The sequence below is a fragment of the Geotrypetes seraphini genome, chromosome 13, assembly GCF_902459505.1.
Source record: "Geotrypetes seraphini chromosome 13, aGeoSer1.1, whole genome shotgun sequence".
NCBI classification, from domain to species: domain Eukaryota; kingdom Metazoa; phylum Chordata; class Amphibia; order Gymnophiona; family Dermophiidae; genus Geotrypetes; species Geotrypetes seraphini.
Window position 1 is genome coordinate 75,923,390 of NC_047096.1, and position 26,826 is coordinate 75,950,215.

General features: G+C 44.5%; 1 protein-coding gene across 1 annotated transcript in view; it reads right to left on the reverse strand.

Annotated features, from left to right (window-relative positions):
- LOC117347076 (autophagy-related protein 16-like) overlaps positions 1-26,826 on the reverse strand; it is a 41,745-nt gene that overhangs the window by 8,240 nt on the left and 6,679 nt on the right. The window contains exons 3-7 of the mRNA XM_033917430.1: positions 26,370-26,451; positions 23,585-23,681; positions 23,425-23,498; positions 18,185-18,436; positions 16,231-16,303 (exon numbers count right to left, since the gene is read on the reverse strand). Of these exons, the coding sequence (XP_033773321.1) occupies positions 16,231-16,303; positions 18,185-18,436; positions 23,425-23,498; positions 23,585-23,681; positions 26,370-26,451 (578 nt within the window). The remainder of the gene's footprint in view (positions 1-16,230; positions 16,304-18,184; positions 18,437-23,424; positions 23,499-23,584; positions 23,682-26,369; positions 26,452-26,826) is intronic.

Sequence of the window (26,826 nt, forward strand, 5' to 3'; positions counted from 1 at the left end):
CTGCTGCTTCTAAAGGAAAGAAAATTAACAGGTGAGAACATAATTTTACCTTCCTTAGCAAAGCAGCAGATGAATCCAGAGACAAGTGGGATGTAGCAAAGCAAACCTTAATCCGGGTGGGAAGCAAACGCCGCCTCCGCAACAACCGAAGCCCAAAATGCCACTATTGCAGGCGCCCCCACATCCAAGCAGCAATGCGTAGAGAAAGCACGTTCGGTAGACCAAATAGTCGTGAGACAAATCTCCCCCAAGATAAAAACCTCCGGGCCAAGCTGAAGAGGTAGACCTTGCTCCAGCGGAATGGACATGCAGATCTTTCGCCAACCGCTTCCCTGCCAGCCAGCAGGCATAAAGAATGTCCTTCTGTACCCATAGCGTGATGGAGGCTGCGGATGTCGCCATACATATGAATGGCGTCCCTGGAATACTACAAAAAAGGAGAAATAGATAACTAAAAGTTATCAGAAACCGAGCCCTTGGAGAAAGCTACTTACTGATCAAAAAATGCAGTGAAGAATAACACTGCTCCCCAGGTTACCTCCTAGGAAGTGGGAAGGAAAACTAAGTGTGACAGAAAGAAAGGATGACTCCCCTACAGAAGGAATAGTGGTACCATCCGAACTGACACCCTATATAACGGAAATCAGAAATAGGAATCCCCGCCGAAAACAGCCTGCACCCAAAAAGAAAACTGCAGAGCTGAAACCATGGCTACGAGAAGCAACATGAGCAACGGCACAGCCCCTCGGCGAGCCAAAAGACCAGGATGAAATGAAGCTGACATTACGCGATGAGCAAAATACCGAGCCCACGTAACAAGCTTATGTAACAAGCCAAGCCTGGCCCTAGAAGTAAAAGGAAATTACACGCTAAGCGCTCGGCCATACACTCGTGCCCAAAAAGGAATTCTGGCGTGGTGCAGACGCTAAGAAGTACCCCAGAAAGGGAAAAACATCCAAACGGAAGCAGAAGCCACAGGAGAAGACTTCCTTAACACCTGGACTAAAGAAGAAAAAATCTGCTTTTCACCACTTTTACACGTCAGTCACGACCTCTCCAAAAAGCAAGGGTCGTAATAACTAAGGAGGTACATAAAAAAATTCCAGGATATCGGACCCTAGGCGAGCCAAGCCCGAGATACCAGGAACTTCGTCATCCGGCTGGCGAGAAACCCATCAATACCGTAAGGAAGGACGGCGCCGCCAAGCCAGAGCTTCCGCAAATACAGTGCTCGGAAAGTGAGCTCGAGATGTCAGAACCAAGCTGACATCAGCCAGCGGAAAACACTGAAAAGGAGAATGCAGAGGCGAAAAAGTCTCCACACAGCAACCCCCTCTAACGCACACTTCCTAGGCCCGCTGAGAAAGCTAGGAAGTCTAGAATTGAGAGACGAGCCATGAGGACAGGCTCAGGAGATCTCATGTTTATAAAAAGAGTTAGAACGCCCGAGCCACAATTCTCAATATCCAGGCTGCAGAAAATGAAACAGACGATAAATGTGCCATGCTGAGAGTCCGTGAAGATCAAGTCTGTCTAAACTCATATCCTGATCCATAAAAGGATTTACCAACAGAAGATGAAGATGAGCGTACACCCAGTGAAGCAGAATAACTTCACCTTCCAACCGAAAACAACACCTACTGCCCAAGCTGTAGAGAAACACTCCCATCCTCATACTGACCAAAAGGAACCTCAGTGGCATTCCAGAAGAATAATTAGCAGCTCCAGACAGGCAGCCTGACCATGCTCAAGAGCAGAAGAATGTCCAAGGGACAGAGGTGCCCCTGAAGACCAGACATCAGGATCTGAGGAAGGAAGCCAGCGAGCCCCCCCCCAAACCGACCGCCTAGAAAGGTCAGTGGACATGAGCAAGTCCAGTAAAGACCGAGTCATGTCTCGAAAAGAGAAATCACACTGAGCCATCAAATCACTCATAGCGGTGCATTAGGATCATACTAATAAATGTAGTCCTGAGATACTGGGAACCACTGACACTAAAACGACAGCTGAAGCAGCCGAAGGGAAAGCGAGCCGAAGCTCCTAGTGAGTCAGTAATCTGGATGTATCTCCTGGCAGCGCAACAATTGTCAAACGTTCACAGATTCTAAAATGCCTGTGAATTTCAGGGTATGCGCCAAATCCAAAAGCGCCACTCCAAGGGAGGCAGGCCAACCTAGTGCCGAGTCCAAGTCCAACGAGACTATGAAGATCCTCTTCCATGATGCGAGCAGAAATGTGTGACCCCGAGAACTAAGCCACAGAATGGGATGCAGCCTGCTAATCTCATGGCCTTATGTGTGGCAAAGGCACTTCTTTATATAATTGGTATGCATCAAATGGTTTTTGTTGCTCAGAGGCACTCTTCCAATAATACTAGATAGGCTTTTCACATGTTATATCTAACAAAGGACTTACATGACCCGTCCTTCTCTGTGTCCTTAGATGCAGAGAAGGCTCTTGATCGGTTAGAATGGGCCTGCCCAATGCCCCAGTCTTGGCCCCCCATACATTCAGTGGTACCCCAAGAACTACAAGCACCGTCCTGAAGACCACAACCCCGTGCAAGGAAAACAGCAAACAGAGAGACTCCAAGAATTAACTGAAACCTGAGGGAGAATGCAAAAGGAACCAACCTCACCTCTCCCTGATCCGATAGCATAGTGACTACTCCCTCAAGTGAAAGCTGTATGAGGCCATGGAGAAGTCAAGACCCCTTCAGATGAAGCGCAAGAGGCCAGTAAACAGCAGTACGATCACTGCAGGAACAGGAAGAAGAAATTAAATTCTCTTAGAAAAATATTCAAGGTTCGTAAAGTAACCCATGAAAACAGGATTAACTCTATGGAACGGGAGCGACAAGCCGGATGCCCATAGAGGGAATACGCAAGAGATGCAATCAAGATGCTGCATCTACCGCCCTCAGAACAACCATAGCAATTTAACAGGAATTAGACAAATGCGTTGTAACCTGCCCATATGACCGAATCCTGTCCGTGAGACAGCTGAAAGAGCTGCCAGCGGGCGTGTAGTTTAAAGTGGCCCAGGGAAGGCCAACGATGGGACACCCTGGACGTAGTCCTAGGAACGCTCTACAGAAAAAGAGAGGTATGCTCGAAGGAAATCGGAAATGGCGTCCCCAGACACAGTCAGGGCAGTATCAATGTAAAAAATTGCCAAATTACACAGTGTCACCCATGGGAGACTTCGAGAGATAGTCAAAGCGAAAAATCTGGACACTCTCCTGCACCTGAACCCAACACAGTGTGACACGGCTTCATCCAACTCAGTACGGAGGGCAGCCGAAATCGGGAGAAGTATAGAGTCAAAACCGCAAGCAAACGGGGCTGCAGAGAGTCCCCTAGGGTATAACGCAAGCGCGGCAAAACTTCGTAAGGTGTTGAACATATTCCAATTCCATATAAATGGATTTAACAGCTTTTTCTGGTTAATTAACAAGTCCCGATGCACCCGAAGCTGCAATGGGTAAACTGAACTCATACCCTCAGGGAGACGAGGCAGCTGCTCTAACCGGAAAAGCCACAACTCAGATTTAAAGCAGTGTCATAGCACGCTTGGTATTAGTAGCTCTCATATGGTGGTGAACAGACTATGGCTGTGCTAGAGTTGTCTTTCTGTGGTTGCAATTACAGCAGTTTACATATTATATACAGTTATGTATTTTGTACCTGGGGCAATGGAGACTTGCCCAGAGTCAAAGGAAGCTGCAGCTAGCATTGAACTTGGCTTCCTATGGCTCTCAGGATTGCTGTACTAACCATTAGGCTATGAGCCTGTTCTACAAATCAGAGCCCCCACCCTGGGCCCCCCCCAAAAAAAACATGCAGGCCGGTAAAACCGCCCGCAACTTACCCCGCCGCAGCGTAGCGACGGATGAGCCCAACTCAGCCGGCTCCCAGAGAACTACTGAACGCCGCGGCGCCCTCCCCCTCCCCCCCAGTGCAGGAGCCGTCAGTCATTTGCTCTAGAAAAGACCACGGCCTCTCAGTCGAAGAAGCAAACCACCGCCGCGGCAAGCGGAAAACTGAAGCCACCATGTGACTTGCTCCACCGGCCAGACAAACAACGTTCGGCCCCGTTTTGCCGGCCTCTTGCAACTGGGAGGGAAACCCCGAGAGCCAAGGGAAGGCGAAGAGAGAAACCACAAAAAAACCCGCCGAACAGACCACGAGAACGCCATCAGCGCGTCTGCCAGCATCGGAGCACCCATGTGACCCTAACAGTCCATGGAAAAGGCCCGGGCTTTCAACCCTTTAGAACCCTGACCACAGCCGCGCGCCCCTGCCCGATCGACGGGTAGCCTCAGCAAACCATGGTGTATATGCGAGGGCACTCCCCCCACCCCCCGCCCACACAGGAAACCACCATGCGTCTCCTAGTGCGCGGGAAGGCAGCAGCTACTCCAACTGAGCCCAACGCAGGGGTTCAGTGCACTCAAACATAGGCAAAAAACCAAGAGATGAGCCGCACCAACGAACCACTCACCAAAGCTCAGCGGCTGTAAATAAAGGAGACAACCAACAACCAGAAATTATTACCCTGCCATTGCCATACTCACAACCCAGCAGACAAGGTTGCCAGACCTCAGCAGGAACAGCTTGAGCACCCCTGAGAGTACTGAAGCATGGAAAGCCACCGCAGATCTCTTTTCTTGTGTTTTTTTTTTTATTTTTTTTATTTTTTTTATTTTTTAAGAGAAAGAAGAAAAAACGGAGAGACCCAGATAGACCCTCTATCAGAGGAGGGAGGGTGAGGCAGGGACAAGGGAGGGCCCAAGTGTAACCTCTAAAGCCGGCACCGTACAGCCGGACACCCCTGTCTCACTGAAGAGAAAAAATCTCAACAGGAAGAAATAGAATCAATTATGAGTTCACTGAAGAGAAACCTCAACAGGAGAATTCGAAATTCCAGCCACAGCCAGAATCCAGGAGCTATTTGGAATAGCTTCCAACCCCTGCTGGGAGATAGAGCAAAACTGAATGGACAGGAGGAATACCAGGCTATAAAGCCAACTGTTAATCAGTTTCTCTATCTCCACCTGCTGGTCGATGTGAGCTATTCCCACTTGTCTCTGGATTCATCTGCTGCTTTGCTAAGGAAAACTATTATTTAAATATATTTCTGTTAAAATTGTCTTTGGTCTACCTCTTCTTGTGGTGCACCACCTTGGGCGAATTTCTTCAAGGGACAGTAAATAAATCCAAATCAAATCAAGTTTCAAGTTCAAGTTTATTAGGTTATTATATACCGCCTATCAAGGTTATCTAAGCAGTTTTTACAATCAGGTACAAACTTATCTATTTGGTTGGTTGGTTTTATATCCCGTCCTCCCAGGAGAACTCAGAATGGGTTACAAGTTTACATACATAAAGCATGGGAAAATATAACATGGCAAACATGGCACAGTGTGACACAGCATGACGAGGCATGACAAAACAAAGGATGGCAGCTTAGCATGATAAACATAGTATTATAAGCATGGCAAACATAGTATTATATATATACATAAGTGTAGCATGGCAGACATTATATCATGTATATATATATAAAAATATATATATTTATAAAAAACTATATACAGTAGTTATAGATATAAACATAGCCTGGCAAACATAGGGCTCCTTTTATCAAGCCGCTTGAGTTTTCATCACGCGCTAACCCTGCGCTGGCCAAAAAATCTACCGCCTGCTCAAGGCAGGCGTTAGTGGCTAGCGTGGCCGGCGGTTTAACGTGCGCTATTACCAGCCTGATAAAAGGAAACCCGTAGTATACAAATATGGCTAACCTAGTAGGACAATGATAGAAATCTAGTGCGGTATATGCCATGGAGGTCTTTAAATGTCTACAAATGCACATGAGGTGGGCCTCTTTCAATTGAGGGGAAGCTCTTGAATAGAGTGAAGGGGAACAGATACGAAGAACTCTAAGGAAACACTTTATTATGGAGTGTGGGATGCTGAATCTAAATCTAGCTTCACAAACTGCTTACACGCGTTAAACCCCTACCGCGGCTCGATTAAAGGACCCCCAAGTCATATTTATCTGAACATACAAATTTAAAAGACATCATCAACATCTCCTCTCACATCAGGCAGCATGATGGAGTAAAGATCTAGAACAATTGCTTACGTCTACTACTTATGGGGAATTTAGGAAACGCCTTAAAACATATCTGTTCCTAAAGTACTTGGGCAACTAACCTCATCCCACAATAACTGATCCCTAGAGCTGTTAATCACTAGTTTCTAACTTTGTTAAATCCACTCAATTTGTAGCATCTTTTAATTATTGTAAACCGCATAGAACTTCACAGTCCTGCGGTATATAAACTGTTATATTATTATTAAATAGTCTAAACTAAATCTGTAGCAATATAATTGTCTTCAAAATGTCATTTATGCAGTTTCATTAATGTCATTTAACAGCGAAGAGGCCCGTATCTTGCTTGCTTCTGTTTCGGCTCATGACCATCTAACCCAGTGGTTCCCAAACCGTGTCCTGGGGGACCCCCAGCCAGTCAGGTTTTCAAGATATCCCTAATGAATATGCATGAGAGAGATTTGCATACCTGTCACTTCCATTATACCGGTCCCCCAGGACAGGTTTGGGAACCACTGATCTAACCCCTAATATAATATAATACACATGGCCAGCAGCCTCAGCTGTCATTTTCACACACCTTCCTATGGTCTTGCTCCAAAATGCCTTGTCATGCTACAGGTAAGAGGAGGCTGAGACTCCGGAGCTCCTGTTATGCTGATATCTCATTTTTGCATCCAACCATATACCTTACCTATGGCATAGTCATTAGAGTCTCGATGAAATTTATTGACCTTGTTTAATTTTACTCTGGTGTACTTCTAGTGACTGTTGAATTTGTGGCAAATTATCCAAACATGGTTTAGAGAAACTCATATCTAAACTAATTGTTTAATATAATGGATCAGCTCTGGATTTAATCTCTGTAGATTCTTTCTGCATAGTATTGGACAGCAGCACCATGAGGTCCAATGTGCGGGGCTTAAGTTATGGAACTCCTTAGTGGGTCTAGATACGAAACTGTTGTGATAGGTAGGTTCAGAAAATTACTAAAGATGCAGCTATTCGTTGATGCCTTTTTTTTTTTAGTTATTTCAGCTAAAATTGATATCTATGATAGAATTATCTATGAGCTATGTATTTCTTTTTATTATATGATTATTTTATCATGTAGTTGCTTATATTTTGTCGTCATTTTAACATTGTGTTTGTAAACCATGTAAACCATTTAGTTTTAAGCGGTTTATAAATTTCTTTAAATAAATAAATATTGCAGCCCATTTATACAAAAACTGTTCCTGATTATTAACATCCCAGGAGGTTTTTTGTATTCTTAATTCTCAGGGTATGAAGTGATGTTTTAACATACTCTACCAAAGACATACTATGGAGTTCCATTTTAATAAGGTCTCGTTGCATAATTGATCCAATCGTTCTTCTGAGTTATAAAGTCAGGAGAACCAGTGTTGCCACTCTCTTTAAATAAAGATTTTCTGGTACTACATGTAGATACATGATCGGCCGAGAAACAAAAGGTGCACTGCCACTCTGGCAACTCCATGGGGGCAGCCCAATAAACTAGAAGAAAAGCCCCAAAGGTCCCTCGTTACTTGAAAGACACAAAAGTGCAGGGAAGGGCTCGCCTTAGGTATTATATGTCATATGGGGATTTTGGCACCGACACATTAAATGTATAATATATAAATATTTTCAACAGTGGCCAACCAAGATCTCAAGTACCTAGCTACATCCTAAGTAGTAAAACAGATTTTATGCTGCTTATCCTAGGAATAAGCAGTGGATTTCCTCAAGCCATCTCAATAATGGCCTATGGATTTCTCTTTTAGGAAATTATCCAAACCTTTTTTTAAACACTGCTAAGCTAACCGATTTCACCACATTTTTCCAGCAACAAATTCCAGAGTTTAATCACACATTGTGTGCACAAATATTTTCTCTGGTTTGTTTAAAATCTATTACTTAGTAGCTTCATCGCATGCCATCTAGTCCAAGTATTTTTGTAAATAGTAAACAAACAATTTACAGCTACCCTTTCCACTCCACTCAGCATTTTATAGACCTCTATCATATCACCTCCGAGTCATCTCTTCTCCATAGCTGAAGAGCTCAAGCCGCTTTTATTCTTTCTTCATATCTTAATATGAGTCATCCCATTTCTTTTATCATTTTCAACGCCCTTCTCTGAACCTTTTCTAATTCCACTATATCATTTTTGAGATACGGCAACCAGAATTGCACACAGTATTCGAGGCGTGACCATACCATAGAGTGATACAAGGGCATTATAACATTTTCATCCTTATTTTCCATTCCTTTCCTGATAATTCCTAATGTTCTAATTGCTTTCTTAGCCTTGTTTTGTGTTACATCTGTTTCTTCATGCGAAGCCAGTTTAATATTTTTTTGCTACTCAAACTTGAAATAAATGTTAATATGCTTATGAGTTGGACAGTTACTGTACTGTATTTCTAAACAAGGTCAGATATCAAATGCTCATTTTCCCCAAGTATTTTTCATAGGATAGCCGTATAGAACAGAATTTCTCTCTCATTTGATTATGATTTTATTCCATTATATAAATTTCAGAGTGGTTACATTGCCATTCATCTATGAAAGAAGATTTACTTTTCCATCTTTTGGCTACAACACAACTTGAAGCTAATAAACAATGTCAAATACTTAAATATAAGCATGTGCTCTTTAACTCCCCTATAATTTTCTCTTCCCAACAACAATGCTTCATATAGTAATAGGAGATGAATATTATTGTAACCGGTTCTGAGCTCCTTGGGGAGGATGGGCTAAAAAAAAAAAAAAAAAAAATTCAAATAAATGAAAATATTTATTTGAATTTATTTCCAAAATAATTTAATCTTAGGACAATTCTACATGATCAAAATCTCCTGATTGTTCACAATTTTATTTATTTGGTTTTATGTCCCATCTTCCCAGAAGAGCTCCGAAAGGGGTTACAAGTTTACATACCTCATAAAGCATGGTAAAAATGTAACATGACAAAACATGGTATGGTGTGACATAGCATGATGAGCCCTTTATGACAAACATAGCATGGCAAACATTGTATTATATACACAAACTTAGCAAAGAGGAGAATTATGATCCTATTTATGGGACCAAGTAAGATAAAATAAATATTTCATTAAATTTTTAGGGCCCTTTTATTTTACAAAGCCATGGTAGCGAGTTTCCTGTGGTAGATGCATTGAAGTCCATAGAAACTGAATGGGCTTTGGTGCATTTGCACTGGGGGAATCGCTACTGCAATTTTATAAAAGGGGCCCTTAGTTTGAACTGCAACCAGATTTAAAGATGTAGCAAGTTTAGACATGTAGATCCAATTTAAAAGGAATCTGCTCTTGGAACTGTATCTAAAAAAAAATCTGATACTTAAATTGCTGGATTGGACCCTAATCTATTAAGACATTATATACTGTAACTTTGAGATAAGTCCTTTATTTTCTTTATCTAGGAAGATATTTTTTCCAGCTATAGGGGCCTTTGAATAATATATGATAGCGATCACCAGTTGCTCAGCATTGTCACCCAGTGAGATGTGGGGCCTGCTATCCTTTTAAATAGGGCAAGGGACACCTTTTGGCAGGCCATACATGGTATAACTAAGTAAGCACCAAGCCTAAAATACAAAAAATTGGGCACGCATGGAGTAAAACAAAACTGGGCCCAATAAGCAACCTTAACTCTGCCAACCTTGGATGAGCATGAGCAAGTGGTGTGTACTAGACCAGTAATTCCCAACCCTATCCTGGTGGACCACCAGGCCAATCGGGTTTTCAGGATAGCCCTAATGAATATGCATGGAGCAGATTTGCTTGCCTGTCACTTCCATTATATGCAAATCTCTCTCATGCATATTTACTAGGGCTAGCTTGAAAACCCGATTGGCCTGGTGGTCCACCAGGACAGGGTTGGGAACCACTGTACTAGACCTCCAAGGCAGAATCTGCAGTGAGCAGGAATTGCCAGTTGATGACTTGCCTTAGAACAGGGGTAGGGAACTCCGGTCCTGGAGAGCCTTATGCCAGTCGGGTTTTCAGGCTTTCCCCAATGAATATGCATTGAAAACAGTGCATGCAAATAGATCTCATGCATATTCATAGGGAAGCCTGAAAATCCAACTGGAATACAGCTCTCCAGGACTGAGTTCCCTACCCCTGCCTAGAAGATGAGTTGTGAGGGAAATTTAAAAAAAAATACTTAAAATTCTGTTTTACAGCACTACAAAATCTTTAGAATTCAATATAAATCGTTAATTTGAAAGAAAAGAGCCAGGGAAAATAGCAAAACGTCAAATGCATTTTTTTTTTAATGTTTAAACTTTAAAGCAGCCCATGACAACCTAACCAACCCAGTGGCAGCCTCTTAGACCTTCCTTTTAAAGCCAAGCCAGCATACGTTGTGCGCGTGCAAGCTGCGAAGGGTGTCACCCATGAGAGAAAGTACACGTATTCGGGGAGCGGCCATTACCTTAACCCCCCCCCCCCCTCCACTGTCTGAAGGCCAGCTTTCAACCCTGGGCCCCTTAGGGGATAGCAGCGGACCGGGCCGGGGGGGGAGGGAGAGAAAGCCTCCTGCCCCCTCCCCCTCGGTCTGCCCTCTTTCCCGCGCGATCCGACACCCCCCCAGTCAGCCTACCTTCAAAGTCATGCCTGAGGTCGCCCGCCACCGGCCCCCTCCGATTTCCCCCTCCTCCTCGGCTTTCCCTCCGGAAGTGGCGTCAGAGGAGGGCGGGAGGAAGTGATGTCAGAGGAGGGCAGGGCGTCCGGAGAGAGCGCGAAGCAAACTGGACGGCGGGTGGAAAGGGCGCAGAGACGAGAGCGGCTGCTGGGCTCCTGCAGCTTTTGTCATTTGGGGGTTTTTAACCACTTTGACTATAACGTCCTAAAGCAGCTTCTTTGAGGGCCTGAGCATGTTTCGCATAATCACAAAAGTAACAGTAGATGACGGCAGATAAGAAAGACACGAATGGTCCATCCGGTCTGCCCAGCCTATTTCTGGCCAAGAATCTGTGCTTGGGGTCCAACTGCCGAAATCTCCGTCAAAACTCACTCCAGCCCATCTCCACCCTCCCAGCCATTGAAGCCCTGATACTATAACACGGTGACAAAATTTGTCACCGTTCCCGCAGGATAACCGCGGGAAATAATCCCATGTCATTTTCTAGTGTCTATTTCGACCTCAGTCCTTTTACACCAGCATTCTTCAAAGCAAAGCTTGCGGGTCAGTGGTTGTGGCCATTCATACTCTGATTCTTCCCTCTCTCCTTAAAGAATGACATGAAGATGGTTTCCCGCGGTTATCCGCAGGGACGGGAACGGTGATGAATTTTGTCACCGTGTCATTCTCTACCTGATACTTTCTTAGTTTCCACTTGCTGGTCCCCTACAAAGAGGGAGGTGATCCAAGCCACCATTTTCATGCTAGGTGTTGTGGAGCTGGTCCCCTCCTGAGAAAGGGGAAGGCTAGTACTCTATTTAGTACATGGTCTCAGGCTGCTCCTGCCCGATTCTAGACCTCGAGAGTCAATTTAGCCCTTATAAGTACCTCTTTTTTGCATGGAAACCACAGTGGTTATGACATGTTTCTCCCCTTGTACCTTGCAGAGGCTTGTGTGCATAATTCCATTCTGTAACTGCACAAGCATTTCCTCTGGTTCTTCCTGTTGGGCACCTATTTTCAATTCAGCAATTCGCTTTGGCCCGGCCAAGGCATTTTGGACCTTCTCTAAGGTTGTGGTGGTGGCCTCTCTTTGTACCCGGTGGGTTTGGGTATACCCCGTCTATAAAGACCTTGCTCATCCGAGCAAGTTCAGAATGAGAGTTCAAGATGATGACTTTGGTCATTGCACTACTGAACGCCTCAGACGGATGGTGAATTGTGCCAGAAATAAATAAATGTGTGGTTCCTTAGTTTGCAATTCACATTCAGTGGTTTTAGAGAAACTGAAGGAGGAAAATCCCATGGCAACAGTGCACATGATAATGTTGCAAGTGAAATAGGCTTACTGGATCAGACCTATGGTCCATCTAGCCCAGTATCCCAACTTCACGGAGGCTAATCCAAGTCACAAGTACCTGGCAAAAACCCAAAGCGTAGCAGCATTCAATGTCACCGATCCAGCACAAGCAGTGGCTTCTCCCAAGTCTATCTCAACAGCAGACTATGGACTTTTCCTCCAGGAACTTGTCCAAACCTTTTTTAAAACCAGTCACATCTGGCATCACATTTCAGTGCTTAACTATTCTGAGTAAAAAAATATATTTCCTCCTATTGGTTTTGAAAGTATTACTCTGTAACTTCATTGAGAGGTATATAACTGTTGGTGCTTCAGGCACTCATTCTATCTGCGTTTGCACTACATCAAGCTAATGTTACAAGGTGCAAATATCAAAGACAACTACAAAGTGCTTATGAATTCCAAAGATTGCATGCTACAATGATGCCAAAACTGTCCCTGCAAGGATACACTGACAGTTTATTTGGAATCAGGACCATGGTTTTTTCCTACAGGAACTTGTCCACACTTTTTTTAAAACCAGCTACATTAACCACTCTTAACACATAGCAACATATTCCAGCGCTTAACTCTTCTCTGAGTGACCCCAGCTGTGCACTTTTACCACACAACAGGCTGGGCAATTTTCAAACAGTCCTTTATACCTATGTACCTGCTCTGCACAGCTTTGGGTGAATCTCTTCATAAAGACCAGTTGCTAAATCTAATCTAATCTTCTATTTGTAATTTGCTCATACCTATACAGGCTCAAGGCGACTGTAAAGAGAGGTAAGAGGGGAGAGAGAAATAAATAAATCGTCATTTATGCTCTAGGTATGAGTTTCCAGCCACTAGATGTCACCATACACTAAATAATTGTGGGTTCATAATACCTTTTTCTTTAATATAGTGATAGCCATAGGATATGGGTCTAGTCAATCTCTTATTACTATACACAGAAAATTAAGAGTGGGATTATACTAATGCTAAAGGTGTCATATATCAGCCCTATCTCCTACTGGATTCAAAGTGGATTACAAAAGTTTACAGAAAGGGTGATTAAGAACAAAAATACTGAAAATTATAAATAATATTACTATATAAATCTCAAACTAAAAGAAGTTTCATCTGCAAGTCAGTATCCACTTGATTTTCAAAAGGTTTTAACTGGGCAGGAGACACTTCTGCCCAGTACAACCTCGCTGAGCAACTCGGCATCTCATATGCAGCAGCATTTAACTGGTTAGAGCTGCCAAATTTCGTCACTAACTGGCCATCTTCTACCTTGTTAGGTTAGGCCAGGGGTAGGAAGTGGGCAGAGTGCTTACTTAGCTGGTGGCAATTTCCTGTCTGTTAACCAGCTAAGCAACCGCGTAAAGTTAAGACGCAGATAGTTAATTTAGCACCAGTCATAATATAGGCCAGTGCCTGGCTAATTTTGTGGGTATCACCAAGACCCAAATAGTCAAAGCTTGGAGCCTTGCATGCTCTACAAAGATTTGTAAGCAGTAAGCAACCCTGGATATTTAATACCGGGGCATGTCTGTCTTCTGGCACCGGATATTCAGGTCAGTGAGGCAACCCAGATGCTAATCTATGTACCAGCTGATCAGTGGCGAAGTAAAGGGAGGGGGAGGGGAGGCAGACTTCACTGGGCACTGTCTTGGTAGTGCTGGCACCTCTTCACTCCCCCAATCCTTCCCTGCCTCATGCTGTTTGCGCCAGCCTCGGCTCTGCTTGATATCAGAAGGAGAGCTGAAGCTAGCGCGGGCAGCAGGTTGGAGATGCTGCTTGCGCCAATGAAGTTTGGGGTAGCAGGGGGCGATAAAGAGGGTGGGAGGATGCCACCCTCACTATACCATTGTAACCAGACCTATCATTTTGGGTGAGCCCACAGTTACGATGGAATCTAGCATTTGCCACTTGCCTGTGGCTCAGCAACTTTCCCCCTGCCGGTCTATCCGAGCAGCTTTGCCAGAGTTTGCAGGCTTCTCTTTACTGCATCCAGCCAGAAAGGAACAGGAAGTGATACCAGTGAGGGTGGGGCCAACAAAGACAGCGGAGGTGAGTCGCAGCTGCACCAGCACCAGCAAAAATGTCGAGGTACATCAGCGGTAGATCGGAGAGGGAGCTGCTAGATCTGAGGGTGGCAGAGAACAGAGCAAGGCGAACGTTTTTGATGGGCCTATCTATAGCTATGCCACTGCAGCTGGTACTCAGACTGGCGTGTGGTTAGATTGGTAAATAACATTAACATAGTAACATAGTAGATGACGGCAGATAAAGACCCGAATGGTCCATCCAGTCTGCCCAACCTGATTCAATTTAAATTTTTTCTTCTTAGCTATTTCTGGGCAAAATCTAAAGCGCTACCCTGTACTGCGCTTGGGTTCCAAATGCCGAAATCTCCGTCAAAACCTACTCCAGCCCATCTATACTTGGTTCCCCATTTCAACTTAGAATATCCATCCAGACCCACAGGCAGACTACACCTATTTAACCACCTAACACTAAAGGCCTGCTGTTACAAAAGCAGGCCAACTAAACGATTGGCTGGGTAACATTATCACACATTCCTCATCCTATCTAAGTTTCAGAAAACTTGTAAAAACAAACTTGTTTAACCAATTTGTAACCAAGTCCTCTCAAGCCTCTCCTCTCCAACCCTAACCAAATTGTTCCCAAAATCTCTTATGCCTCACCTCTGTATCATGCTCTCCTGTATTTTGATGATCTTACATTGTACCTGTATTCGCTGTTTGTCCAGCTCTTCTATATTGTAAACCGCCTCGAACTACCACGGCTTTGGCGGTATATAAGAATAAAATTATTATTATTATCTACACCCTCCCAGCCATTGAAGCCCTCTCCAGCCCATCCTTAACTCTATTCACTCAACTGGTTTTTGGATTGAATATTGCCACTAATGGTTAAGTGGCTCTGTCCACACTCTGCCCCTAACCTATCCAGTTAGCACTTTGTCGGTCAGAAAGAATATTCAGAGGCACTCTCTGATTAGGTGCTACTGAACATTTAGGAATGACCAGCTCTGTTAGGTTTAACCAGGCAGGAGTTTTTCCTATTTGTTTATACCATTCTGATGATCAACCCTGTTCATTTTTTTGCCACAGTATAGCAATCGTGCTAGGTAGAAACCACGTCCCAATTGAGGAAAAACATTTGGATGAACAGGAGTGGGCTTTGATAGCAACTCCAGAGATTGGGAAGACCAGTACTAGGCAGACTTCTGTGTTTTTGCATCACATTCATGCCTGCTATGAGTAGGTCTTAAAGGAGAAGAGGATCGCAGGTTTAATTAAGTTTTGGAAAGGTAAATTGGATGCACACCTTCTTGCAAATCACAATGAGGGATACGGGTTAACAAGGTCTTCATCAAGGAACACCTAGCTTAGCCTCCGCGTGTGCGGGTCGCCGGTCTAGATGGACCTAAGGTCTGATCCGGTGAAGGCATTTCTTATGTTCTTATGAATGTGATTATACTGCAACCAAAACTATAAAACCACTTCCATTCTTTGTGTGACTGCCCTCTTCATGATCTCGATGAAGTGTAATATGCACAGAGTTGCAGGTGCAGCTCTGGCCACCTTAATGAGCAGAATTAGATTGACCTTGCAGACTTTTGACGTCATATACTGTGTTACTATGTAACCCCTCTGCTAATAGACCTTTTATCATTAGCAGGTAGTAGGGGGTATTTCTTCTTTCTCCAAATCTACTGCACAAAACCTCATCCCCTTTCTACCCCTTCCCCAAGGAGTATCAACTCCTTCTTCCTCACAAGAACCTCTCCTTAGCCTAGGAAACTCTTCTTAAACAATCCTCCTTGCAGAGGTCCCTCCAAGGCTTCCACTCCTTCATATTCAGGCTCCAGCAGTAGGATCTTCACAAGGGGAACAGATCCCAAATCATGTCCCCATTCAGCTGGGAACCCCATGAGTTTGAAGATGTCAGTTGCAAGGAAGATAGGCGAAGAGCCATAATTTGACAACTATGTGTTTACTGATAATTCTACAGAATGTATCATATCAATGCATATGTTCTGGTTGAACCGGAGATACATGAAGTAACCTCTGTCTAGAGAAGAGATGAAGTCACACCTGTAATTTGTCAGAAGATCTTTCTCTCAGAAGCACCAGTTTCCGTTTCAGCTTCACTATTAGTCTGAGGAATCTGTGAAAAAGCAGGAAAAAAGGAAGAACATAAGAAGGTGGGAAATTCAACTATCAGACTAGACTGGCTCAAGTGTATCGAACCTAGTATGTTGCCTTCAAAAGCAACAAAAGCAGGTGCTTAGAGGATTCCCTATAAGAAATGTTTTAGTGATTCTTTAAATATCCCGTGACAGCAGAAAAAATGAGATGTATGCAGGCCAAAAATTTGTTTCATGTAGAGGGGTATTTTCGATTAGTGCATCTAAGTCTGACATCGGACATTTCTTACAAGGTGTCCATAAGTCAGGGCATGGAAACACCCATTTTCAAAACCACTACATGTCCATTTTTTTTTTTTTTTTTTAAATGACCTATTTGGACATCTTGGCCCTTAGGACGTCTAACTCTTTTGGACATTTTCAAAAACGTCTAGGCTCAAAAGTCCAAATCAAGCCCATTTGGATGTGGGAGGGACCAGCATCTTAATGGACTGGTCACCCAACATCCCAACAGGGCAGTGATGCACTGTTGTAAAATTCACATAAAGAGTGGCAGATACATATTTCAGAACCCCCTTTTTAGTGTATGGTGAGCCCTCCAAAAACACCCACAAAACCTACCATACCCACCTACCACCCCAATAGCCCTTATAGCTGCAGGTGTCATCGATATAACAGTACAGTAAGTTTTGGTGACCTCACACTTTCTACTATAAATGTAGTGGTTAGAGTAGCTTACGGGCCTGGGTCCTCCTCTCCATGGTTCACTATTCACCAACCAAGCTACTTAAGATATCGGTGTGCTGCTGTACTAGGATTTCCCTTACCAGATGCTGCTGTTCTAGAGTAGAGGTCTGCACGGGAACGGAGATCACAGGAATCCCGCAGGGGTCCCACGGGAATACCCCCCCTAACCCACGGGACTCCTACAGGGCCCCCCCTCTGGCCCACAGGACTCCCACGGGGACCCCCCTCTAGCCAACGGGACTCCCACGGGGATGGAAGGCTTTGGAAGCAGGGTTCTTCCATATAATATAATGGACACGTCAGCCTTAGTAAAAGAGGGGGTTTATAAGTTAATTACCTGAACAAAACAAAAAAAGGGTTCCACCAAAGAGATTCCACAAGGAAAACAGCAGCGCAAACACAAAAGAAACTGTGGAAATGATGATCCTGTCAGAAATAATTGCTACTTTTTATGGGGATGGAGGTAATTCCTTGCGGGGATGGGTGGGGACAGAGAGGATCCTGGCGGGGACGGGGAGACGGAGAGGATACGGGCGGGGATGGGTGGGATTTCTGTCCCCGCGCAATTCTCTATTCTAGAGACAGGTATGTACTGTCATTTACATCTTTTTTTTGGGGGGGATGGGGACAATGTACACTGGGAAAGTATGGGGGTCTATACTTTTATCTTTCCAGTGGTTATCTGGTCAGTTTGGGTACCTTTTTTGGCCTTTATTTGCTTTTAAAACACCAACTCTGAACATCTAAATCGGTGTTTTTCAACCTTTTTTACACCCGTGGACCGGCAGAACTTTTCGGTTAATGCGGCCCAGGGAAGCCAAAAGGTTGGACACCCCTGCCTTAGAGCATAGTTAGTGAATACAAGTTTACTATCCTGTAAGACTGGTCTGCTCTTCTTTGTTTTCCACATTGGATATTGCAAACCATTTGCCTTGTTGTTTTGTCTGACCACTGTGGGAGACAGGAGGCTTGGCTTGGTGAAACTCGCCATGTCTTTTCTTCTTTCATACACATTTCTATCCCTTTTAAAATACTCATACCTCCTGTTTTAATTTTAACAAGAACAATGTTACTTAACAAGACCTACTAGACTAGTGTGATAAGAGTTTAGGGTACTATAGGTTTATTTTTTGACTTTCATGTCTGTTTCTTACCTTTCCTCTTGTTCAATGTTGCAATTCACTCTGTCTGCTTCCAGAGCTTTCTCCTCCATCCAGCGTGCTACAAGTTTCTGGTTCTCGTTTTCAGTCTTTTGCAGTTGCTCCTCCAGAGATCTATTTATCAGCTGTAGGATATCATGCTCATCTCCCAATACCTGATGGCTTTGCTCCAGCTCATCCAGGGAGCTCTCGTGCTCTGAACATCTCTTCACCAGGAAACGGATTTCTTGCGCAGAGCTGGAGATTCTAGACATTTTTTAAAAATTTTTTTTTAGCATGGCAACTGTATTTCTCTGGGACAGAGATGCTTGTTAAGAATCTGGATTTGGTAACCACTTTAGTACTGTTATTGCATGGCCATAGTAAATAAAAACCACCAGATGACTGGCACAAGCACATATAGGAATGAACTAGATACCACACTTTTTATGGAAGAGACTGAGGGTATTTATTAGAGAATGACATGGGGACAAATTTTTCACCGTCTCCACAGGAACTCAATTTCCCCATCCCCTTTCCTGTAAGCTCTGCCTTAACCTCACAAGCTTCGAACACATGATTTTAAAGCATTTGAGGCTTGTGCAGATGAGGACGGAGCTTAGGCATTGGTGGAATGAAGCATTATGACATCACAATCTGAGCTCTAGAATGCTGCTACTTAGGATTTTAAAGCGTTTGAGGCTTGTGCAGATGAGGACGGAGCTTAGGCATTGGTGGAATGAGGCATTATGACATCACAATCGGAGCTCTAGAATGTTGCTACTTATGAGGCATTATGACATCACAATCGGAGCTCTAGAATGTTGCTACTTATGATATTAAAGTGTGTGAGGCTTGTGCAGATAGAGGACGGAGCTTGCAGGAATGGAGCAGGGACCGGAAAAGAACTTGCGGGGACGGGGAAAAAATTTGTCCCCGTGTCATTCTCTAGCGTTTATGAGGTATTTCTGTATGGATTGACAAGGGTGGGAGGGGGCACTATAGCAAGAGACAGATTTCAAAGCCCTCCTGGAAAACCTGGAAGGGACCGATGATCAACATATTTGAGCACCTGACAGGGAATAACCAGGCAGTACTACTGAATATCTCCCAGCATTAACAGGACAATGCCATGGTGATCAGAGGGACGGCCAAGGGGGAACCTACGCGCCCGCGATTCAGTATCCCAAGTGCTAGTGTCAGCCTGCTGGCTCCCCGTAGCCAAACGTTGCATCTTCAAAAGCTTAGTACTTGCGTTCAAGTCCTTACACGACACCTATATATCAGCCACCTATATATCAGCCAAATTCCTGCCTTATGTCCCAAACAGACCTCTCTGCTCCCAGGAGAAATCGCATCTTCAAATCCCCCTGGTCGGAGCCTCCAAACAGAAAGTGCCAGACAAAAGTCATACTCTCATTTCTTACCGAAGTACGGGTACCAGCTACCTCCTAACATCAAATCCCTTAATGGACTTTTGAGCTTTAGGAAAGCAATAAAAACCTACACCTGACTAGAGAGTTGCGCAGGGACAGAAATCCCACCCATTCCCGCCAGAATCCTCTCCGTTCCCGCCCGGATCCTCTCCGTCTCCACCTGTCCCCGCCAGGATCCTCTCCGTCCCCACCCATCCCCGCAAGGAATTACCTCCATCCCCACCCGTCCCCATAAAAAGCAGCAATTACTTCTGACAGGATCATCAATTCCACAGTTTCTTTTGTGTTTGTGCTGCTGTTTTCCTTGTGGAATCTCTTTGGTGAAACCCTTTTTTTGTTTTCTGTTCAGGTAATTAACTTATAAACCCCCTCTTTTACTAAGGCTGAGGTGTCCTTTATATTATATGGATGAACCCTGCTTCCAAAGCCTTCCATCCCTATGGGAGTCCTGTGGGCCAGAGGGGGATCCCCGTGGGAGTCCCATGGGTTAGGGGGGATTCCCGTGCAGACCTCTACACCTGACTCCTCAGACCAAGCTAGCATTCAGACTGTTACTCCTAAACCACTGTATTCTTAATAGATATCCAACTGACTCTCTCCCTGTGCATGCTTCAGGCTCTAAGTGTTTGCTAATCCAGAACAATTGAACTATACGTTCCTCAGGGTACCCGATTGTCTTAGTCTTCTGTTCCCTGTTGTTAATTCTTATGTGTCTTGTTTGCTGTAGAGGCTTCCAGAATTGGGGAAAACATGTCTTGTCTTGCAGCTTCTCATTGTTGGTGTCTGCCTCTCCTAGTGTTACCATATTTGTGAAGACAAAAAAAAAGAAAAGGACCCATGACTCTACCCACACTCCACCCATTTCCTTGGTTCCCCTTCCCATCCTATGTAGCCTTTGTGATTCTCTCTCTCTCTCTCCCTCCCTTCTCACAACCCCCCTTCCCCAAAAGGTGCTTCTCTCTCTCTCTCTCTCTCCTTCCAACCCCCCCCCTCTCCTGTAGGCGCTTCTTTCTTTCTTTCTCTCTCCTTCCAACCCCCAACAACCCCCTTGCAGGTGCCCCTCTCCTTCCAACCTTCTCTCCTGCTGTTTCTGTCTTCCCCTCCCATCCAGCACTACCCAACTCCATGCTTTTTTTTCCCAGCACTCTTTTTCATAATGCTTCTCCAGCCCTCCTTCCATGCTGTTTCTCCAGCCCCCCCCCCTTCCAATGCTGCTTCCCCTCATGACCTCTCTAGCTCTCAACCCCCCCCCCCCCCCACCTACCTCCTCCCTGGACCTGACTATAGTAATTTAATTTTCAGGCAGCCAGAAGCAGCAATGAGGTGAGCTTGCTGCCGCTGGTCTGCCCCAGAAGCCACCTCTCTGCAGGTCCTGCCTACACAGGAACAGAAGTCGCTGCAGAGAGGCAGCTTCCAGAATAGGCCAGCAGCAGCAAGCTCACCTTGTTACTGCTGACAGCTGCCCAAAGATTAAAATACAGCGGCCGGGCCCAGGGAGGAGATAAGGAGAACCGGCTAAACCTGGACAGTCTCCCCATTTAAAAAAAACCTCCCAGACAGTCCTCTAAAAAGAAGGCATGTCTGTTTTTTCCCAGACATCTCGTAACCCTTGCCTCTCCTTTAGCCGTCTTTGGTGATCACATTTTTCTGCCCAGCTCCTTTGTTTGTCTGCACAGTTTAACAGGCAGAGCTTTAGTTCTCTATGTCCTTTCTCTTTAAATATCTTCTCCTTTATGTCTTGGGCATTAAGGAATGCCTTTGTGCATTCTGGTCCACTAGATTTCTGGCTTCAATCTGTACACCCCGACTGATAGAAGAGTTCAATTGGTATCTGTCTGTTAGGCAATGCAGAGCTGACACAACTATATCTTATCAGGTGATGAAAGCTAAGAGCATTCCAGCATTTGCAGAGTTATCTCGGAAAAACACAATGAAACAAGCAAAAACAGGAAGGCCAAGACTATAGCAGAAAAATTAAGGGGCCCTTTCATTAAGTTGTGGCAAAAAAGTAGCCTCGCATGTTGTGCAGGTTTTCCCCATGCGCCAATGCCATTTCTACTGCAGCTGTAAAATGGCCAATTTTTTATATTAACTGCCATGCACTAATATTGCCATTAATGTCTGGCTAATAAAAAAATAAATATTACTGCATGAGCACTCATCACCTCCCATTTTGTAGGCCCAGATTCTTAAAACGGTGCCATAAGGCGGTAGTAGGCACTATAAAACAATTAAATTAGGAGGCGGTAATCAGTGCAGTCATTGACTGTGCTGTTTAAAAACTAATTAAAATTCCATTAAAAAATAGTAGGTGCCAGCAAACGCCTACTTTGGTAGGTATCAGAATCGCAGCTACGTTATGGTGCCTAAGGTGATTTCTGGAAACAGTTATGGCCAAAAATGACCTTAGGCATGTGTGACAGGGTGAAGTTCCTCTCCCAGGGCCAGCAGAAGGAGCCTGAGCAGTTGAAAATGCTAATTTGCCTAAGATCTTGCAAAGACCGCTGGGAGCTGTCTATTCACCCTGAGTGAGATTGGGTGCAGAAATCAGGAGCTTCTTCAGGAGCTGGGCGTTTGACCTAATGCCCGGTAAGCCCAATACTGGTGGGGGCGGAGACGGTGCATGGGAGAGAGAGAGAGAGACCTGAATCGCCTACCTGGTAGAGCTTGGAGGGACTGGAGAGCCCTCAAGCTTGATGACCAGTAGAAGGCCCAGAGAGAGCACATCTGAGGGACCTGGAAAGTCCTCAGAGAGAGGGGTACTGAGAGGCCAGCAACCAGAGAGACTAGTGGTAGCTTAGAATGAGAATCTACCTGGTAGAGCTTGGAGGGACTGTCCTCGATGACTAGGGGAGGGCATTTTGAGTGCCCTGGAGAGTGCTCAGAGAGAGAGAGTGCTTGAGGGACCAGGGAGAGTCCTTAGTGGAATGCTTGAAGGACCAGGGGAGTCATCGGAGAGCGACCAGAGGATTTGTGGAGAGACCAGTGTATCAGGGAAAGACTGGTAGTGACCAGCGGAGGAATTAGAGTGACTGGCTGGAGCCAAGAGGCTAGCAACCAGAGCGACCGGTGGTGCCCAGGACTGGTGGGGACCCGAGAGGCCAGTAACTAGAGTGACCAGTAGGGCCCGGAGGGACTGGCTATCAGAATGTTCGGAGGTGACCAGAGTGAGTGACTGGTGGCGACTAGAGGGAGCGGCAATAGCTGGAATGATCTTTGGAGGCCCGAGAGACCAGGAAAGTTATGTGGTGATGTTATGTGGTGATGAACAGAGGTGTAAGAACAGTATGGAGGAATGCCAGAAGAGCCTGGAGGCAAGGAGGTGAAGGGCAATGACCGCTCGGCCCATTCACAGCGTGATTTTCAATCAAACTTAAGCATCAGTAACGTAGGCCTTTAAAACCTTGGCCTACATTAACAGCGCTTAAGTTTGACATAAGCCGTGATTCTGGTAATGGAGCCTACACATGATCGACCTGCTGTTTCCAGAATCTGGGCCTAAGAGCTCATACAGTAATCCTGAACTGACCAGCTAGTTCATCACTAATGTGGATAGGCTGTTTAGCCTAAAATCAGGTGTCAATTTATAGACTTGCAAGTTTAAGTTTGAAAAATATATCTGATTTGTTTAATACGTCAAAAAAGATCTATGTACAACAAAAAGATATAAATACAAATACTGGGATTTTTCTAAAGTCCAGGATGTAGCCCAGAAGTATAGCCTAGACATTACTTTAAATCATTAGAACAATTGAGTGTATTATTTAAAAAATATCAGAGCATGAAACCAGACAAAAAAAACAACCACCTGATTCTCACCTGGCTTGATATTCCTGTATTTCAGTTTCCTTTAGCTGGAGAGTTTTGTTTAGATCAAGCACAATCTGAGATAGCTTCATCAATGGAAACAAGAGAGCTTTTAGTGTTGGCGTTACTTCGCAAAAATGTCAGAGAAAAGAAGATTCATCTCCAAGCTCACCTCTGTCTGAGCCTTACGCAGCTCTGCTAACTCCAACTCATACTGAATGTGCAGGGCGGCAGCATTCAGCGGCCTTCTTTCCAGGGGTGGAGAAGCACTGCGGAGGCAACAGGGAGCCTGTTAAAAAGAAATATTTACCTGTGCAAAAACTCACAGAGATTATAGAATGTTTTTGTTTAATTACATTCATATATAATGGAGAATGACACAGGGACAAATTTGTCCCCATAGGAACTCAATTTCTCCATCCCATCCCCACAAGTTTTGTCGCTGTCCCGTTCCTGTAAGCTCTGCCTTAACCGCACAAGCCTCGAACACTTATGATTTTAAAGTGTTTTGAGGCTTGTGCAGATGAGGACAGAGCTTGCAGGAATGGGGCAGGGACAGGAAAAGAACTCGCCGGGACGGGAAAATGAGTTCCCGCGGGGATGGCGAAAAATTTGTCTCCGTGTCATTCTCCAATATATAATACTTCAAAGCTCATTTCTATCAGAAAATAAAATTAAGCAATGGCAACTTTTTTCAAAATACATTACCTCCTAAGAATCTTCATCCCCAACTCTGAAAATCCCTTTGAATATCCCTGAACTGCAGCATTTAGGAGAAAAGCGATAAAGCCACCTTCCCACAAAGACTTCAAGCAGCTATCCTTTTTTTTTTTCCCTCTCTAATTGGGAAAAAAAGGATGTATATGGTGATTCGGTATAGGGTGAGCATCAATGGGAACTCCACTAATATGGAACATGTTGCTGGCCACTTTACGGTAGATACCCTGCAAACAATGGGATGGTTGGACAGGCTGGAGTGAGCTTGGACAATAACTTCAGCATTTGGAACCTAGGACAATACCAGACTTTACAGTTTATGGCCTACAAGTATCAAAAAAAGAGATATGTTAATCAAATCATGTTTTTAAAAAATGATTATCAATAATGGGCAGATTAGATGGACCGTTCAGGTCTTTATCTGCCGTCATTTACTATGTTACTATGACTTAGCAAATATGGTAACCCTAGGTTGTGATTACTGTTCTCCCCAAGCCTCTAATACAAGGCGCCTACGATTGCTTTGCGTCTGTTTGTGAAAAAAATTTGACGTTTCCACGTAATAATTCATTTTCATTTGGTAAAAGACATTCGAATGAAACTACTTGTAAATAGACACCGACTTGCTGAAACAGTAACCATTCAACGATGCTGTCAAAAATCCTAAGAGGGAAGAACTTAGAAGTCTCATATGGAGGACCATTGAGGCCACGGAACTGTGGTTTTTGATGGACTGAGGGAACTCTAAGGAAGGGCTCAATAAGTGAACATTTTAAGGGGATGTCAAATGAACTGCATCAACGTGAAAGAGAGGACTCACAATCATTGTATGTGTGTGTGTAGGGGGGGGGTGGGCTGAGATGGGGAGAGACTACTCACTAAAGCAGAGGTAGGGAACTCCGGTCCTCGAGAGCCGTATTCCAGTCGGGTTTTCAGGATTTCCCCAATGAATAGGCATGAGATCTATTTGCATGCACTGCTTTCAATGCATATTCATTGGGGAAATCCTGAAAACCCGACTGGAATACGGCTCTCGAGGACCGGAGTTCCCTACCCCTGCACACTAAAGCCTATGAAAGACCAGAAAGAATTCAGGAAATGGCGGTGTTACCACAAGGTTGGACAGACAGACACCCCCATTGCAGTGTGCAGGTGCACATTACACATATAAACAGTTGGACCTGCTTTGGAGCAGATATAGATTTGTGCAAGAGCTTGTGTGGGCTACAAGAAATATTTCAGGACCCATATGCTATAAATCAAGGGTGTCAAAAATCAGGGGTGTCAAAGTCCCTCCTTGAGGGCCGCAATCCAGTCGGGTTTTCAGGATTTCCCCAATGAATATGCCTGAGATCTATTTGTATGCTAATAGATCTCTTGCATATTCATTGGGGAAATCCTGAAAACCTGACTGGATTGCGGCCATCGAGGACACCCCTGCTATAAATGGTGCAGATTTTTTAGGCACCGGTAAGTGAAAACCCCCCCATTTAAATGAAGTTTTAAACAGATTTTCAAGACGCCTAAAAAAACGGTGCTTGAATTGCGACACTGTAAGTGCTTTACAGCACCTAGCACCACTGTAGGCGTGTCTATCGCTGGAAGTGTCATTTGGCACCATTCATGTCAAAGGTAGGCGCCAGAAATATAGGCCCTGAAAACCCTGGCCTACATCTCTGATGCCTACCTTTACCAAAGTTACAATTCTTTAAATGGCACTGTCACGTGATTGGCTCATGATCAGCAATTGCTTTCAGTGGCGTAATAAGGGTGAGGTGCACCTGGGGCGGTAGTGCCCCTCCCCTGCTGCATGGGGGCCCCCCTTGCCTTCCCTCACAGTTTTTTGGTGCTCCCTCTGATGTCCCTTCCTAGGCATGGGTCCCGGAAGTGATATCAGAGAGGGCAACAAAGGTACAGGGGAAGGCAAGGGGCGCACGTGGCCAGGAGAGGATCGAGCGGGAGGGGGGGGGTGAGGAGGAGGGGTGCTACCGCGCCCTTAGGAAGACCACACCCGGGGTGGACTGCACCCCCCGCATTCCTTTACTACGCCAGTGCCTTTACAAATCTGCACTTTATAAATATGCTATGTTATAAGATTATCCTCTTTAAAGTTCCTTGGTTAGATTGTGAGCCCTCAGGGACAGATAGGGAAAATACTACCAATACATTGTGAACTGCTCAGATGGCTGTGTTGATGGGTTGTATATCAAATAAGAAATACACTTATCTACTTTACCTACCTAGACTCTGTTTTGATGTTTTCCAACTTCAGTTTGTCTGCCAGAAATGTCTGCAGATCCAGTCTCTCCACAAGTTTAGTATCTGTATGAAAAATAAGATGGGCTCTGAATAATTGAACGAGAGCATTAAGAAAATATTTAAAATGTTTTTACACAAGGTGAGAACAGTTTAAGATGGCCATTTTGGAAGCCCAGACTACAGCAAGGGGATGAGATTTGATATATTGCTTTTCTGTGTTTACAATCAAAGTGATTCACATATTATATGCAGGTGCTTTTGTTTTGTACTTCGGTTCCCCTGGTTCTCAGGCTGCCCCTCCATTCTGTACAGTAGATGTATTCCTTGCATTAGAAAAAGTCACAGAAAAATAAAAGGACTATCAACATTACTAAAGCAAGACATGAAAGGTGATTAGAGCTTAAAAGGAAAGCTTTCAAAGAATGGAAAGCGGATCTA